General features: G+C 35.0%; 1 protein-coding gene across 4 annotated transcripts in view; it reads left to right on the top strand.

Annotated features, from left to right (window-relative positions):
• The window catches only part of GRIA2 (glutamate ionotropic receptor AMPA type subunit 2), an 83,099-nt gene that overhangs the window by 62,295 nt on the left and 4,756 nt on the right, over positions 1-16,048 (top strand). For all 4 annotated transcript variants that reach the window (XR_013774213.1, XM_079305401.1, XM_079305402.1 and 1 more), the window contains 6 exons: positions 579-746; positions 982-1,086; positions 1,791-1,901; positions 3,015-3,221; positions 3,729-4,099; positions 8,089-8,287. Coding sequence is in view for 3 of the 4 variants with exons in the window: in XM_079305401.1 (XP_079161527.1) it covers positions 579-746; positions 982-1,086; positions 1,791-1,901; positions 3,015-3,221; positions 3,729-4,099; positions 8,089-8,287 (1,161 nt within the window). In the remaining variant the exon portion in view is untranslated. The remainder of the gene's footprint in view (positions 1-578; positions 747-981; positions 1,087-1,790; positions 1,902-3,014; positions 3,222-3,728; positions 4,100-8,088; positions 8,288-16,048) is intronic.

Here is a 16,048-nt window from a genome sequence, read left to right as displayed (position 1 = left end):
CAGTTTAGGAATGTGGGGCTCTTCCTCACCTATATTGTCCTTGAGGGGCACCACTTGTTCCAGGCATCTCAGCTCTAAAGCTGCTTTGCAAGGGGTTGACAAGATATTGCATACTTGAAAGTAGCTACTCCTGAGATTTTATATTTAATGAGAAAAAGTTAAACACATGTATATACAAATACATGCTCTTTGGTTTGTGTGTATATGTCTGGGGGGAGATGAAGTCTTGATAGCTCTGAATAAATGAAGAGTGTAATCAGAGGAACAACTTATTTGTACAGACTAGCTCAGGTTAAACACTGAAAATTATTTCTTTTTTTTCCCTTTCTCCTGCATGAACTTCCAGCCATATCAGCACACAGGACTGTTACACAGCTGTAAGTGAGAAAAAATGTAACTCACCAAAACAGCTGCAAATCTTTCACAGATGCCCCTAAGAGGGTAACTAAAGAAAAAAATGGATTGATTTCAAGTATCTCTTACTATCCTTTCTAGTGTTTAATGGATTACCAAGTGGATTGGAAGGTGTGGTGGAGCTGAAGAACTGTTTTTAATAAAATATTTTCATTTCTTTTCAGTATACCTCTGCTCTGACCTATGATGCTGTTCAAGTGATGACAGAAGCTTTCCGTAATTTGCGTAAACAGAGGATTGAAATCTCCAGAAGAGGAAATGCTGGAGATTGTCTTGCAAATCCAGCTGTACCCTGGGGTCATGGTGTAGAAATAGAAAGGGCATTGAAACAGGTAGCTTCCCTGGAATGGATGCTGGGATGAGTGCATATGTGAAGTTCTCTATAAATGCTTGAAAAAATCTTCTAGTCTCCTAACCTGTCTGGATCTTGGTGGGAATAATGTGGAAGTGAAATCCTCAGGAACCTGGCTAAGCTAATATATTGCATATGAAATATCATTAATCATTTGTGGAAGTAAAAAGAAACAAACTTAATTCTTCTACCACTTCCATCTTCATCTATTATAGGTTCAGGTGGAAGGGCTAACAGGAAATATAAAGTTTGATCAGAATGGAAAGAGAATCAATTTTACAATAAACGTCATGGAACTCAAAAGCACTGGTCCTCGGAAGGTAATTTGAATTGTCTTATAGTGTCTTTAAAGGTTTTACCATTCCAAGCAATGGGTTAAGGTAGGTACTGAAATGTTAGATTAATTAAAGCACGACTTGTGGTAATATTTATTCATAGGCGTATTCTACAGTGGTCTTGCAGAGCGAAGCAAATATATATAGTATTTCTTTCTAACAAATATGAATTATTATTTCTGGTAAGTGCTACATAAGAGTGTTTTCCTTTCAGTTTTGTGGATTAAACCTTTTGCTTTCTGATCTGAATTAATAAATGTAAGCCAGCATTTGGAGAAATATGCTTCTTAATAACAAAAGCTGGATACAACCTTTTAGGGATTTTTTGTAAATGTGTTTGAGGTTTTGCTCTAATTTCAAGTCTTTCAGGGAAAAACAGTTTCTCATGCTTTGCTAATCTGGAGTATTTCAGTTTTACAATGTGTGATGTTTATACTAAAACCTATTAATATCTGAATAAAAATGGTATACTTGTTCTAGACAAAGTAATGTAAACAAAGTCATTCGTTCAATCTATTTACTACTTGTTGAAGTCTTTCACTGCATGCATAGAAATGCTTACGGTGGTAAATCCATAGCTGAAATAGTTCTCTGTGAACACAAATCAAGTGCATAGTAATAACATGCTTTACCTTTTCCAGAAAAGTTCATATTCACTAGTGTCTGTGCATCCTATACACTCTCTTTAGATTGGATATTGGAGTGAAGTGGACAAAATGGTTGTGAATCCTCTTGACGGCCCTCTTGGAAATGAATCTTCAGGATTAGAGAATAAGACTATTATTGTCACCACTATTTTGGTAATTAACCTATTTTGTCAGAAGACAGTCTGTCCTACTTGTTTCTCAATATTATGTTAGTTTAAATATACTGGTTTTATTATTTGAGGTTGTATGCTGTTGCTTATTGTGATACATAATAAAATCAAGAAATTAGGGAAATGTGTGGGATTCAGCATGCAGTTTTGATTTGTAGAGGATGAACAGTCTTTGATTGAACATCCTAGAAAGCTATGATTTTTAAACCTGAAAATGGAAATTAAATACCTGCTTTCAAATGAGAGGAACTTTCTGAGAGGTGAAACCATAGTGTTTATTTTAGAGAATAGATTTTGGCAATCAACAAAGAGACTGGTTTTTATGCTTCAGGATTGTAGCTGCTATGCATTGGTAAAGTGTAAAATTTAATGTTAAATATTGTATTCTGGTTGTTTAGAAAATTAAATTGTATATTATTATAGAAGAGCATTTTTCTGTAAATTGCACAACTTGCTTATCAGTTTGGACGAGCCTTAGGTTAGCATAGGAATTTCTCTGGATGCAAGAACAGTTCTGAAGCAACTGAGGAAAGAGGAAATACATTAATACAACTTCTGACTCATCACCAGTTTTGCTGATGATAGAACTTTAGTGCATAGTTATAGATATCTTACCTATTGTTTGTATGGCAATTTAATAAAAATACATCCTTGAGAGCCTCAGGTATTTTCTGAGGGAGAGTTGTGGTTGTGAACTAGAAAATAATTTTCTTCTATAAGGAAGCAACAAAAGCAACTAAATACCTTTGCCTTCTTCCATCCAAACTGTATGAGAGAAAGAAACTGATTTTGGAATTTACTCTCTCTTCTCTGAATGCATAACTCCTGTTAACATTCATGGTCATTATTAACATACTTCTGGGGATCGCTGTGCCTGTAAGTATTGTCACTTGTGTATGACTCTGGAGAATGCAGCTTTTAAATGTTTTAAAGACCTGTCCCATTAATAATAACAACTAACATATACATAGTATGTGTGATTCAGATGGTATCCACTCTCTTTTTTCACATGTAAAAGGGAACATACTAATCTGTGAAGTGTACAACTGATGCACCTGTCTCTGTCAAGTAGCTAAGGCAAGTTCTTTCTGTGCAGGAGTCCCCATATGTCATGATGAAGAAAAATCACGAAATGCTTGAAGGAAATGATCGATATGAGGGCTATTGTGTGGACTTAGCTACAGAAATTGCTAAGCACTGTGGATTCAAATATAAGCTCACAATTGTTGGGGATGGCAAGTATGGGGCAAGGGATGCAGACACAAAAATCTGGAATGGGATGGTTGGAGAACTTGTTTATGGGGTAAGAAAATTTTCTATAATAAAGATGACTTATGGAAGGAGTGGGATTTGGTTTTATTTTCTCTGTGGATTGTAGGAAAGTTACCTAATTAGATTCATAGGAATTAGTAATTTTTAATGACATTAAAATTTTCAAAAGTAAAACATTAAATTACATTTCAAATGCAAATGAAGTTGGGGGGATGTGAATGCATATTTCATTCTTCTGACCAGGTGAAAAGCAATGTACTTTGCTAAACTTTTAAATCCCATATGCTATTAAAAGGGCATATATAAAAACAAAAGCTTGGAATATGCCAACCATATGATTATATGTATTTTAGTATGAGTTCACTAAAAATGTCTGAAATTCTCCACAGGATGTTTTCGGTGAAACAAATGTTGCTGGTGTCTCTGCTGTCCTATTTTCTATTTGTGAAATGCCATTGAAACTAAACCCTTTTTTGCTCTGTTCATTGCATTCAATGCATTGCCTTAGCTATTGTTTGCTTTTTTCCTTCCTTTACAGAAAGCCGATATTGCAATCGCTCCATTAACTATAACATTGGTGAGAGAAGAGGTGATTGACTTCTCAAAGCCCTTTATGAGCCTGGGGATATCAATAATGATCAAGAAGCCTCAGAAGTCCAAGCCAGGAGTGTTTTCATTTCTTGATCCGTTAGCGTATGAAATCTGGATGTGCATTGTTTTTGCCTATATTGGGGTCAGTGTAGTTTTATTCCTGGTCAGCAGATTTAGCCCATACGAGTGGCACACTGAGGAATTTGAAGATGGAAGAGAAACGCAAACTAATGAATCAACCAATGAATTTGGGATATTTAATAGTCTCTGGTTTTCCCTGGGTGCCTTTATGCAGCAAGGATGCGATATTTCGCCAAGGTTGGTTACTCACTCATTTCAACTTTGTGCATTTTTGGTCTCAGCCATCTCGGACAGAAGAGGTTCATGGTGCATATATTTTCATTCTTGGAGAGAAATTAATAGCAATTATTTTTCCCTCCCTAAAGTCACAGAAGTCCTTGAAGTGAAAGCACTTGTCTGTGACATAGGGTCAGGGTGTAGTTGATCGAATTTATCTTGAATTCGATCATAAATTTGCCAAGTGAAGTTATATACACCATGCAGAGACTGTAAAATGCATAAGGTTCACATCACTCCATGCCTTCTTGGAGGGGTACCGTGTTTTTGCTGCATATTCCCATTATACAGTTGACAGTGCATATGGTTCACCACAACTGTAATGGGAAAAAAGGATAACATACTAGTCTTGAACTACAGAGGCAGTGCTTTCCCTCTGAAATTCACTACATATCATAACATGGTTATTAAAACACACCTATTCCCCAAGAGAGCCTTGAACTGAAGTAGAAGTCCTGTGATGGCTCTAATTTCATGTGGATAGTTGCAAAACACTGCTGTTTTTCCATGGCCTAGTTTTAGAAAATTCAGAAAGGAAATTACGAAAATGAATCTGAAGGTCCAGTTTATAAGTGCTTAATTCCTCATGGATTTTCTTCTACTTTATTAGGGACAACTGTAAAGGACCTAAGTTAATTCCTTTGCAGTTCATTAAATATTCTATTTTGGTTGTGCACAAGTAGTTCTAGCCTTGCTTCAGCAAAGTGGTAAATGAATAGGTAAATGTCTACTTCCTTTAAGCAGCTGCTTGCTGCGTGAAGAAAGTACAGTAGCAATTTAAATACGACAGCCAGGTTTAAGGAAATCAAACCAGAGGACTCAGTTAAAACTCAGTTAAAATAGTAATTAGTATAATTACATTCCTTGCAAACATCTTGAACTAAGACAGGGAACAAGTCAATTTCTAGCAAGTCTGGTGGTTAGTGGTGAAAATAAATCTAACCAAGGGAGCATTTCTTAAATATTAAGTCATGCATCCTAAAAGGCAACAGCAGGTTTTCACGTTGTTCTACCACAGAAATAACAGCATTTATTGTGTGAGAACTTAAACAATTCTCTGTAAAGGCTGGTGTATCGCAGTGGGAGATGCCAGCATTTATGGTGAAAGATGCAATGCATTTTGCACAAAAGTCAGTAGGAATTGTATACAAGAGAGAAGACAGTGAAGAGGGCAAATTGCTGCAGATCATGAGAAATTGTGGGGTTTTTGTATTGATTGCGTACTTTGCAGTTGGAGTTGCTTGCTAAGTCACCTATTAGTACAAAATTACATTTATTGAATCAAGGCTGTAGTAGAATTATCATCTTTTTCCTGTTATCATTGTTATTTTACTAACTATGAAAGCACAATCGTTATTTTATATGGTTTGATAGGTTTTGAGAGAGAGTGCAGGAATACTGATAGCAAATGGTCATCATAACAAGTGCACAAAACTCAATTTTAGGTATTCAGTATTTAGTTTCAGTGATGCATTTAACTTCATTTCATTGCAAACGTAGTTTTGAGGGAGATGTTTACTTTTTATATTATCTGTTTATTATAATAATAGAAAAGGGCTGAAAAACACTTAATATTTCTGATTTTGCACCAAAACATTTTACTATGGAATTTGAACTGCCCGGAGGTGTACCAGAATAAATATAAAAAGGACTATCTTCAGGCATCAACAAAATACCTTTCTGAAGTTAATTTTTGCACTACTGCAATCACTTCTTTAACAAAAATGACAACTGCTCTAAGACTTTTAGAGTAGACAAGTTGCTTGGGTTCCCTGGCTCTGGAATAGAAGGTGATTCTGAGTAAGACTGGACCACCTCGAAATGGTCTGTAGTAGGAGTGCCTGTTGCCTCATGGGTAGTAGGGGAACAAAAGAGTAGAATAATATATGATAATCATAACTTAGAGCAAAGTTTTCCTCATCTTTTCTGATATATGAATGTGTTCTCTGTTCTGCCAGATAGTACCTTTTTAAGTACAAAATATAGTGCACAAATTTATATAATTGTACACAGAAATTTTTATTTTAGTACTTAAAGGTCTATTAACCTAACAGTAAATTAGGTGCTTCTAAAGTGTGGGGTCATGGTATCACAGTTTAGAAACTTTTCAAAATGTACATTTAAAAAAAGAAATCACTAATTTAACTGTCCCAGACTGCATGGGGAAACTTTGAATACAAATGAAACCCCAAATAATTGTACTTGTAAAAGGCCATGTGGGAACATAATTTATGGATTGGTATTGAGCTTATTTTTTTTTCACAAAGTTAGTGGCAATTTTGCTCACAGATCATGGACTTTCAAAATCATTGTCATTTATAGAGGCGTAATCAATAAAATATAAAGTGCCATAAAGTTGGCAGTTACTAAATACACATTACAGATTTTACCTTGAAAATATGTAATATAATATATTCAGTATATCTTATAACTCAATATTTTAATTGTAGAATTATTTTATATTCCAATTACCTCAATTTCAAAATAAGTATGTGATTTTTTTTCAAAGGTGATGGAAAGCAGTTTTGCAGAACACATCTCCCTTTAGAATGAGCTTGAAATAATTTTTTTTTCTATGGCCCTTTGAATAATGTATTTTGGACCTTATCTGACTTGATTTTCATTTAGTAGAGTGAATGAGTCTGTTGTGACATGGAATAAATTTTTTGACATCAGAATTACGACAGAGATTTTAACAATAGCAATTAGAAAAAAATAGTTTGTCCAGAATTGGTTCTATTTAATTTTGTTCCGAGCTTGCTATATCCACCTTGCTTAATTATAATCTTTAAATGTACATATATCTATATATAGTTATATCTATATATATATTCTATGTCAGAATTAATTTGTGTTTTCATTCACAGTACAGTAGGCTGGGTGAATGATTCCTAATTTGCTTTCTTAATAAATAGACGTGACACACCAAGACTAAGCTACTACAGTGCCTAGTACTAGACTTTTAACTACATGCACATTTTTCTACCAAATAATTAAGCACATCTCCAAAGATTATGTACTGCTTCCTATAATTTCTTATTTGGAAACAAAATAGTAATTAATTTTAAACTTCAAAGGGCCATAAAAAAAAAGCCAAGTTTGACAATAATGCAATATCAATATTTCTCTTATATTAGTTTTCTTTTATTGAAAATTACTAAGATGAGTTGTGTGCTTTATGCTGTTTTGTATATTTTCTTGAGTTCTCTTTTCTTCTTTTTTTCTTGAGCAGGAGATGCAAAACACAGACCCATAAGAGCCCACCTGCTGCAGTTAGAAACATCAGATTGTTATTATTTTTAAATATACTTTCTTCACCATTTTGCTGTATTATCATGATTGTTTCATGTCCAGTCCTCAGTTTGTTAAATGCCTGTATCTTTCAAAAGTTGTGTGTACTTTTTAGCCTATAGATATTCCCTAGGCAAGCTTTTCTTACAAATAATGCTATTTGTTTTTCAGTACAGATAGTGCACAGCAGCATAAGCTACTGTTTTGTGGAAATCAGTCTTTGTCTGAGTGTCTTAGGAAAACAATCAAGGCCCTTGATTTTAAAGTGCATACTAGTATATCTGAAAGTTCTGTGTTGCTGATTTTGTTTGATCCTCATCATAATGTCACACAAAATCACTTCAGAGGGGACAAATAGTTCGTGTTAAATATAACACATTATGATGGGAGCAGTTTCCTACAAGGGTTGTCAAAACTTTGAAGAACTGGAGCGCTAAGTTCTTCCAAAAGTAAACTCCAGAGTCCTGATTTCAGCAGGATCCCAGGAGATCCAGTGGAGAATGCCTTGATTTCCCATCTGATGAGTATGCAGAGCTGGACTCCGAGATAGCCTGAAATGCTTCCCTATATTATAATGCACCATTTGCATAAAACTGATAACATGTTCCTTTTTAAGACTTCCATTTCACTTTACAAATCCATTTCATACTTGTTACTAGATCCCTGTCGGGGCGCATTGTTGGAGGTGTGTGGTGGTTCTTTACCCTCATCATAATCTCATCCTACACGGCTAACTTAGCTGCCTTCCTGACGGTTGAGAGGATGGTGTCTCCCATTGAAAGTGCAGAGGATCTTTCCAAGCAAACAGAAATTGCTTATGGGACATTAGATTCTGGCTCCACTAAAGAGTTTTTTAGGGTAAGAATCTCTACTTTCTAGATTTTTTTTTTTTTTAGATTGTTTTAAGTAGGTTTTCACTAATGGAAATCTGTTTCCCCATGGCTTTATTAAAAGATTGCTATGCAAGTATGATTTATACAGCTCAATTCACAAATATAAGTGCTCCTGTTTATTTTTAATTGTTACATTTTATTATTTATATACAAATATTAGGGTCTTGATATAAATATGCAAAGCACAATTACCTAAAAAATACTCCACTGTACAATGAAAAATAAGGTGTGTTTGAAAAAGGAGGTTGATATCATTTATCTGTTTTAATAGCTCTGCTATATTTTAGGTACCCATACTGTGAATATGTACATGGGAAAGGTATACATTCATGTCTTAATAAGTATTCTGTGTGATTTTTCGAGCTTGCTGATGGGAAATGGGATATAATCCTGCTGGCTGTTGTAGAATATACATGCCTGCTTTTGAAAACAATTCTTACTTGTATTTGCATTACATTTATGCCTTGGAAGCCTGTCAGTTCTCACCCTCTACCTCTGGGTATTGCAGTTTTAAAAATACATGAAACTTTCAGTCTGTGAGTCTCAGGCTACCCTTGAGACATAAGCTAGCCTGGTGAAATCCATCCAGCAAATGAGTGAGAGACTAAGGCTGCTTACAAAAGAAACCACAATGGCCTCACCTTGTCTGTGTGCTCTGTGTGTCTCTCACTGTACAAAGAAAGTGAACCTGAAGTGCTAAAATAGAAACTTCTGTTTTTGTGGTTTTTAGTGCACAATGTTGCATTTAGCAAAATATATTTTAAAATAGTCATAAATAATTAATTTGCATTTCACGCCTATACTAACATGAAAATGAAATAAAACTGGTTTTCACAGGTATTTTGTATATACTGTATAATTAGAGCGGTGACTGCTAGATGCTGTGGTTTTCACTGGATCCTGTAATGCACACTTAACTGGTAATGGATTAAATAGGAATCATGCTAGTCTCAACTGTAAAAAATTTCTTATTTTGAAGATAGATTCACTCATACTTGCTGCTGATTGCATTCCTGTTGGCTAAACCAAATTAACATCAGGTGTACAAGCTGGTAAAAATGAAATTGAGTTTGTGCTAAGAGAGTTTAGAAGCATTTAGAAATATACAGAGATGCTTCTGGCTTTGTGAACCTAAACCTTTTAGAATGTGGCTGTACTTGGCTTAGAAAGTGAATTAACAGTAGATTGCTTCTTCTGAATAGTATATCCTTAGAGATTTTTAAGTGTTTCTTTTTTAAACAAAAATATACTTGCATGTGAATGCATTAGTATCTAGTTGCACTCCTAGCACATATTTCCACTTTTTACACAACTAGTTTTCCTGGTGATTAATTGAACATTAGGAGCTTACTTTTGTAAAGATTAAGTAGAGGCTTTTTGAGGGCATATTCTTCATCTTTGGTTAAATTATCTTTGGCTTTGCACAAACAAAACTCTCAGGATCTCTGGAAATTTCTACTCAGCAATTTGGTATATTATGTGCAAAATAATTTCTTAGCCTGATGCCTCTATCTACTATTTGCTAAAAGTCCCTTCAACTTGTCCAGTTAATTTTCAATAAATAACAACTGTCAGAATTTCTTTTTAAGAGGACTGAAACTCAAGTTCCAATAATGATACCCTCTGCTGAAGACAATGACGAAGGAATCTCTAACACTAAGGAAACTAAAACTTCATCTGGTTTTGACTGGATTGAATTAGATGTGTGATTTTTATATGACCTGAATTAGCACTCAAATTCTTTCAGTAGCTGAAAACAACTTGAGTATATTTTTAGCAGCAAGCTAAAATGGTCTGGCATCTTCTCCGTCACTCTCAGGAATTAAAAAAAAATATATGGAGTTTTTCAGTCAGTCTGTTTTCAAGTAGTGGTGTTATTTACAAGTTTGTTTTCTATTCCGAATCTTTACTAGTGGAGCCCTAATTCCTGGGACAGCACAAAATAAAGGGTAGCTGGATACTGGGGATGAGACCGATACACTGGATTATCTTTGCTACTAAAACATGTTTTGTGATAATTCATTACACAATTGAAAAAGAAATGTTCTGCAGTATTTTTCAAAAAGGAATTTTCAGCAATTGCGTAGATGGTGAAAGTTAACTGAAAAATCTTGTTCTGAATAGTTGAATATAAATGTATGCAATGTTAATTGAAAGAGGTGGGATCAAGGCTTTTTCTAGCTCCTATGGCTGCTCATCACATATCCTACAGACAGTAGGCATACAAGCTAGTCCATATTACTTGGGAATAACATCCTTGGCATTCATGACAAAAGGGTGTTGACTTTGCACTTCACCCCAGTTTGGGTAGGCTCCCTAGCTTTAAAGGTAGTATGGACCGGTAGGAGTTACTCTTGCCAGCAGTGCGTAGAGCTTCGGTTGGAACTGCATCAAGAAACATAACCAAGAAAAATGAATGAAAAATGAACAAAACTTGTGCTCTGGTGTTTTTAGTGCTGCTTTAAGATGAGAAGCACAAGCTTGGTACACCCTATGTAGGAAATACCAGTAGAAAAATTTTAAACATTTTGATTTTAAATATTTTGAAAAGAAAAAGACTGACAAATAAAAATTATTAACACAAACATCAGCAAGATACTATTGCTTGTTAGTAATAATCTTACAGATAATTTTATAGCTATAAGTCTACAGAGACAGAATTTTTTTTCTTTAATAGCACATCTTTCAGGTCTCTGTAAATAAGAAGAATGTGTAGTAGTTTTCCTCAGGAGGTCTCAGAGTCATTACTAGGAGAATCGCAAGTATGATCCAAGTCTAAAGAGCTTTGTTCCACCCAGTTGGGATGTTTACCACTTCTGATATTTGCTAATGCTTCTACTTTATAGATTGTCCATGTAGAGTTCTTACTGCAGCTGAAAGCTTAAGCAAAGGTACATATTGCATTGCTTTTGGATTTTCTTTTGAGTTATGGGCAAAACAACAGAGTGTATGTGGCCCTGGTTTCCCCAAAGTGCACAATTTTTCTCAAATCAGTCGTGGATTGTGGTGGTGAGAATGCGAGTAAGTCTGCAAGCACCACTGGGAGGATGCAGGAGTCATTTCAGTTGGTCTTGTGCAGGTGCATCATCATCTCTGTAGTTGCTGGGCCACAGGTGGATGGTGGCAGGGAAATGTCGTCACTGCGGTACATCCTAGCAGCACTGTCCCCAGTCACACACTGTCCTTGCCTTCCGTGATTTCACAATTGGTGCGTGCGTTAGCCATGGCACATAGCTGAGCTTGGAAGGGGAGAAAAGTCACTAACCCAGGAAGACAGTCTACTGCTCACCTGCCACTGCAAAAGCTAGTGTTGAAGCATTATCTATATGTGTTAGCTTCTGAAGTTGCCTCGCCTACTTTCATGGGCTACGACACTGGAAGAAGGAATCCAAGTAAGTATGTGAGTGTTCCCTGGAACATTTCCATGCTTTTCACCTGCTCGAAGGCATAATGAAAATTAATATCAAAATGATACACCGAGAACAAAAGTTAATTATTTTTAGAGTTCAGTCATATTTTTGCTGTATGCCTAGCTCTGTTCATTAAAGATATGTACAAATTGGATAGACAAATGAATTCAATCATCTCTCTTTCTCTCTTCCAGAAGATGAATTGTAAGTAGTTCTGTAAGTAAGGTAATAAGGCATCTCAAAAAGAAAATAATGTGCAGAGCAGTAACTGGCTTAATTTACTGTCTGTCTGCATTAGATTTTATTTAATATATTTTCATATGTACAGATTTTTGAACCAACAGTATGACATGGACAGATCAATCTGCTTCATTGTAACTCTTCTGGTGGCCTTTAAGTTTAGATCCTCTGCCAAAATAAAAGCAAGCAGAACTGCTCCATAACAAAATAATCTTTACCTTTCACTGAGAAGACTGTTCTTGCTGAAGAGGCAAGAGTTACAGAACAAAAAGACAGGCACTGGAAACATGCTGGAAGGATGACAATCCTTATAAACTTGTAGAGAAATCCTCTCACGCGGTGGAAAGCCAGAAACAAACATAAGAGCTGACAAGAACCTCTTGAGTAATTTCTCCTGCAAAAGTGTTTTCTGTTGGGAGGCAAGGAAAATTTGGCCTGAAGGAAAACAGCTATGACTTTTCTGAGTATCTTCAGCAAAGTCCAGTGCCTCTACTTTTACAAGTATTTTGAAATATTTTTTTAATTTGTAAAAGTATTTATGTTAACAATTACATTACAAGAGGGGATGCAAAAAACCTCATACAGCAGTCTATGTACCTCAATCTGTCTTCATGCACATCAGATACTGAAATTTCTAAAAGAGTGAAAAACCAAAGGAAGTCTTCAGTGAGAATTATTTTTTTTCTTTAAAATAAATTGAAGTAAAAAACTTGGAATCACACCTCAGCCTCAGTTTTTGAAGTTTGAGATGTAGAAGAATTATGGAACGTACATTTCCAGAGTTTCATTTTGATTAGCTCCTCAGAAACCTCTGAGAGGTGGAGTCAAAAGACTCAGCCATGAAATATCCTGTAACATTTACCATGGACTGGTTGATACCTTAAGAAGCAGAGAGGGTGTAAGACTGTACTTCATGGATCTGCAGAGCAGATGTGGCTGGAGAGTGTGGATTTGGCTTTTTAGTTTGACAGGAGAAGAAGGTCTATACCTGAAAGAGAGAAGAGAGTCAGATCTGAGCACTGAGTTAGTGTACGACTGTCTTTGCACCCAGTACCATATTACTGAATATATGCTTGTACTTTTCTGTGATGAACAACGTTCAAGTGATTAATTTTCACTTGTCTCTTGTTTATTGAGGTCCTTGCATCTGGAGAACACAGAATGGATTAAGCCCATTTTGAAAGTTATTTTAAAAGAAAGAATGCAGTAATCAGTACTTCTTTTTCCTCAAAGCAGATCTTGTTATTTTTCAGGTTTTATTTTTTTTCCTCTTTCCACATTACCCTTGCTATGGCTAGAAGCATCTTTTATTTTCCAGCCTATATGTCTTTATAACTAGTTTATTCTCAATTGTTACAGTACATTAATAATTATTATGTAGCTTTTTTCATCTCAGTGTTTATTTTCCTGGTGTATTAGTCCTGAAGGAGCAGAAGTGTTTGCTATCCAAGATCTTAGTTTGCTTTGTACAAAGGCATTAGTATTTATCTTTTCTGAGAATAATTTTCTCCCAATTCCATCACACTGTTTTCTGATAACCATTTTGATCATAGTGACAGATCTGTGTTTCTTTTGCTTTTATCAACAGATGATCTTCAATTTCATGCAGATTTTCTTATCGGTCCCAAATTGCTGGATCCTGCTTTTGAACTAGAAAATTTCATTTCTATCATTCTAGTGATCAAAATTTTCCACCTCTCATAATAAATAAATAATTTTCTATTGTTTATGTTTTTACATCCCAATTTCCTTTCCCACTAATCCTAGTCATTTCTGTCTTGTAATGTTTTCACTTTAAAATGTCATCTAAAGCTGTGCATGCTGTGCAGTATTTACACCAGAAGAGTAGTCTTTTGAATGCTTTTTCCTTCCTCAATCCAGGCAGTATGTTTATGGTTCTAGACTCTAAGAACAGCATTTGCAGTTCTCTACAGATTTGCGACTCCTTGAGAAAGTACTTTTGTGTTTTGGGATTTAGTTTATTCCCTCTCCCCCAGTATGGATGCAATGAGTTATTTTTCAGAATTGTAGATACTAGGTTTTTGTGACATTTATCTGAATTTTTGAAGAAATTACATTGAAGTTATCTGCTTTGATTTTATGAATATGCTGAATGATGGGGAGGAATTGCAAATCTGAGGATTGGTAAGTCTGAAAGGAAGAGTCATTTCAGTGTTATTTTAATGTAAGTTAAATTATTTGGAAGCATACCTGTGTAGGAACAGCCTTGATCACTTAACTCCTTAAACCACATGGAGAATATGATGATTATATAAGGTCATTGTCCTGCAAATTTCTGGAGAAAATTCTTTTAACTACACTTTTAAGGAATTAATTAGTGAATTAGAATGCTTTAGGTTTTATTAGTAAAACCAAATATATTAAAGATATTTTTGGTAACTCAATTAAGTAATGGAAACTGAAAGGCATAAAACTGCATCTTAAGAAGGTGTAACTAATTTTTACCATTACTGAATAAATATATCCATTTATTACAAAATTTTGAACTTATTCACCCTAAGTAGTCACTCAGTATAAACAATGGTGTTTTAAAGTACTCAATCTTCATCTTATTAGAAAAAAAGTAACTATTTTCTGTGTTTTTTGGTTTGTTAGGGATTTTTTACCTATTAATCTTTGATTTATTGACTAAATTGGCAAGTTTTGGCTTTCGTTACGCTTTTTAGCTACTGGTGACATTACAACTTTCCATCCTTTTGTTCAGTATGAAAGGTCAACAAGATGGTTTCACAAATCCTGTCTGAGAATTGGAGATCTGCTCCCACAGTACAAGATCATAATCTAGTGGAATGTTAGTAGTTTGAGGAGCTATTTCTGTCAAAGGTGTACTAATTACAGCACCCCAGTTTTAAGAATAATGTCTTTGAATGTCAAAACAGAAAAGTCATCTGATGACCCACAAAATAAAGTTGATAAAGCTTTGCATAAATTTATTTCCTAATTAGTTTCTTAATGAAGGTAGTATTCTACATTTCAGTTGGATGTCTCTTTAATAATAACCATAATCATAAAATACATTTTAGACATAATAGTAAAATTAGAAAAATATATCTCGAATTATTATTTTTTAAATTATATCCTTATAATCTAAAAATCCATAATTAATTTATTTTTTTCTTCATAGTCAAAATGCCCAGTGGTGACATACTTTAAAAAGTATGTCCTGGGACATTTTGTTATAATTGTATTGTTGTAGAAATTTTAGATAATGAGACAAAAATGTTGATTGTGGCTGTTAGGGTGTGGTACAACCCAATTGGGGTTGATTGCAGTACCAAAATTATAATTAGCTGCTAAATTTCATGTACACACAGAGTGTCACTTTATGATAGCAATCAGCCACAGTAATTGATAGCAATGCAGACCATTTCCATACTCTTGCATTCTTGTAGTCATTATGGCAGTCTATGATTCTGTTATTTGTGTATTACTATATAAAAAGAAATCTAGAAGTCACCCATGTTCCCTACAGAGTGGCTTTATGCTCTTATTTTTTTAGGAATCTAGACAAGGCTGTGGACTAGCTAGGGGTCTAGACTTGGGACTGTATGAATTCCACCATGAAGTTTGTCAGTGTTCCTGGCTGCAGAGGACTGCACAGTCGTGTCCCACCCTGAGTGTTGTTATCTGATGGCGTTCTTATGGAGTATCTTAGCCATTTTCATTTTTGTGATTAATGGGTCAGATATTCCTACCTTCATCCCTACAGCAAGGACCCTGTGAGCCATCTAGTGGGAGGTTTCTTCTTAACACTTGACCCCATGGGAAACCTGTTCGTTGCAAACTTCTGTTCAGCTGCCCATCTGATAATACACAGTGAAGGCTTACTTTGTGAACTGCCTCTTCAAAAATGGTGCAATAATTTTTTTAGGATTCTTCTAGTTTTTGGGATCATATGTTTGGGGATATTTCGGGTGGGGAAAAAAGCAATGTGTATGCAATATGATAGATGTTCCAAGAATCTGGGAAACTCACTGTACCTTTAGCACAGTTATTTTCTTGTCATTTTGTTTCACTGAGTATATCCAAGTCTCTTGGTATATATGGATATGCTG

The sequence above is a fragment of the Erithacus rubecula genome, assembly GCF_903797595.1.
Source record: "Erithacus rubecula genome assembly, chromosome: 5".
In the NCBI taxonomy this organism is placed as follows: domain Eukaryota; kingdom Metazoa; phylum Chordata; class Aves; order Passeriformes; family Muscicapidae; genus Erithacus; species Erithacus rubecula.
Note: the sequence above shows the minus strand (reverse complement) of the source record. Positions and strands in the feature narration are given on the sequence as shown.